Source organism: Prosopis cineraria, unplaced genomic scaffold (genome assembly GCF_029017545.1).
Source record: "Prosopis cineraria cultivar Desert tree isolate PC_DT_omini unplaced genomic scaffold, ASM2901754v1 PC603, whole genome shotgun sequence".
Classification (NCBI taxonomy): Eukaryota; Viridiplantae; Streptophyta; class Magnoliopsida; order Fabales; family Fabaceae; genus Prosopis; species Prosopis cineraria.
This window is the reverse complement of record NW_026555928.1, coordinates 14,074-16,225: the sequence shown is the minus strand read 5'-3', so window position 1 is coordinate 16,225 and position 2,152 is coordinate 14,074. Positions and strand designations below refer to the sequence as shown.

The 2,152-nt window shown below is 42.6% G+C and overlaps 1 protein-coding gene across 1 annotated transcript; it reads left to right on the top strand.

Annotated features, from left to right (window-relative positions):
• Window positions 1-1,141: 1,141 nt before the first annotated feature.
• LOC129297751 (uncharacterized) lies at window positions 1,142-2,152 on the top strand. Its single transcript, XM_054936101.1, has one exon. It carries the CDS (start codon window positions 1,142-1,144, stop codon window positions 2,150-2,152), a length of 1,011 nt encoding a protein of 336 aa, XP_054792076.1.

The following is a 2,152-nucleotide window of genomic DNA, read 5'->3' as shown; positions in this document are numbered from 1 at the left end:
TCGTTTTTCATTTATTTAATTTCCTTTCCTTTTGTATCAAAAAAAGAAGGAGAAGGAGAAGGGGAGAGAGAGAGGGCAAGACGGCTGGAGCGGGGGGAGAGGGAGGAGGAGAAAAGAGAGAGAAAGGAGGGAGAAAAGAAAGTGAAAGCAAAACATAATGGGGCCCACCAGGTGTCAGTGTAAACTACCAGCGTTAATCTGAAATAAACCGGGAAGGTATTGTCGCATATTTAATTATTTAAAATTTAAAATATATTAAACATGAGTATACCCAAGATTCATATCATTCTCTACTTATAGTTTAAAATTTAAATTGTAAATTAACTTTATTTTTTCATGGTTATTTGATTGAGTCATTCGAGCGTTGTCAAGCCCTATTTTTTTAAAAAAATGTTGTCTGTATTCACACTTATTAGACTCAATTTTATACTAGATTTTTTTAGCACATTCAATTAAGAACCTTTCAAGAAATTAAATAATGAAGAAACCTCCAAGAATTTTCCTATATATTATATAAGAGCAACGAAATTTTAGGAACAAAAAGGATCTTTTTTGCGTCTAAACCATACCCAAGTCGAAATTTTACTGGTTCATGCCTGATAGTCATGGTTGCATATTTTAATATTACTTCTCTATCTTAAAAATCAAGTCATGCTTAATTAATTTTATAGAGACTAAAAAAAGCAGTTAAAAGTAAGTTAACTCGTTTACTTTGTAAGAAAATTATTTTCCAATGTTATCCCAATGAATTCAAACATAAGATTAGTTATAATGAATACTCACTGTATTCTAGCCAAAGGTAAATTGAGAAAAAATTAATACCCTACGAAATATCAAATATAATTTATATTTTAAAATAAGAAAAGTTCAAAAAAAAACTTACATTTTAAGAAGGAGTAATGGCATGGCGTTTTCAATTATAGAAAACTCGTTAATTATTGGGTTTTTATCCTTGTGGTTTAAAATCATTGGTAGTATTTTTTAGGATTGTTAGGCAAAAATAAAAGGAAAGTGTCACGAGGCGTGTCTGAGACGTGGGATCTTAAAAGAAAGATCCCTTGTAAAGCTTGCCTTTTTGACTTTGGCTTTAGCCTCTTTGGTGTTGGCTCCTGTGACTTTGGCTCCAGTGATTCCAGCCCCTATGGCTTTTGGCCCTTCTGGTGGTAGCCCTAGTGGCTTTAGCTCTTATAGCTCCAGCCTCTTTGGTGTTAGCCCCTATGGTTTTAGCCCTTGTGGCTCTGACCCCTGTAGCACTAGTCCTTGTAGCTCCAGCCCCTTTGCTGCTGGCCCTTGTGGCTCCGACTCTAATGGTTTGTCCCTTCTGGTACTGACCCTCTTGGTGCTAGCCCTTGTGGTGCTGGCCCTTGTGGCTCTAGCCCCTCTAATGTTGGCTCTTTTGACTTCGACCCTTATGGTTCCAACCTCAGTGGCTCTGCTATCCCTTGTGGTTGCAACCCCTCTAATGTTAGCCCATATAGTTCTGGCCCCAATGGCTCTGCTGGCCCTTATAGTTCTAGCCCCTTTGGTGCTAGCCCCTATGGTTTTGGCCTTAGTGGCTCCGCTAGCCCTTGTGGCTCTGGCTTCCTTGGTGCTGGCCCCCATGGTTTCGGCCCCAATAGTTTCGCTAGCTCTTGTAACTCTGGCCCCTATGGCTCGTACCCTAGTGGCTCCGCTAGCCCTTGTGGCTGCAGTCCTTTTGGTACTAGCTCGTGTGGTTCTGACCTTAGTGGCTCTGCTAGCCCTTGTGGCTCCACTCCCTATGGCTCCTGTGGTTTTAGTCCTAGTGGCTTCGTTGACCCTTGTGGCTCCGACTTCCTTGATGCTGGCCCCTATGGTTTTAGCCCTTATGACTCTGGCTCCTTTGGCGTTGCCTAACCCTTATGGCTTCGGCTCTTTGGTGTTAGCCTGTGTAGTTCCGGCCCCTCTGGTGCTGGCCCTAGTGGCACCACTGGCTCTTATGGTTTTGACCCCTTTGGTGCTAGCTCCAATGGCTCTGGCCCTTCTGGTGCTAACCCCAGTAGCTCCAGGCCCTCTAGTATCAGCCTCAATGGCTTTGACTCTTTTGGCAATGGCCTTAGAGGCTCTAGCCCCTTTAGTGCTGGCCACTGTGGCTCCACTGGCCCTTGTGGCTTTAGCCTCTATGGTTAAGTAG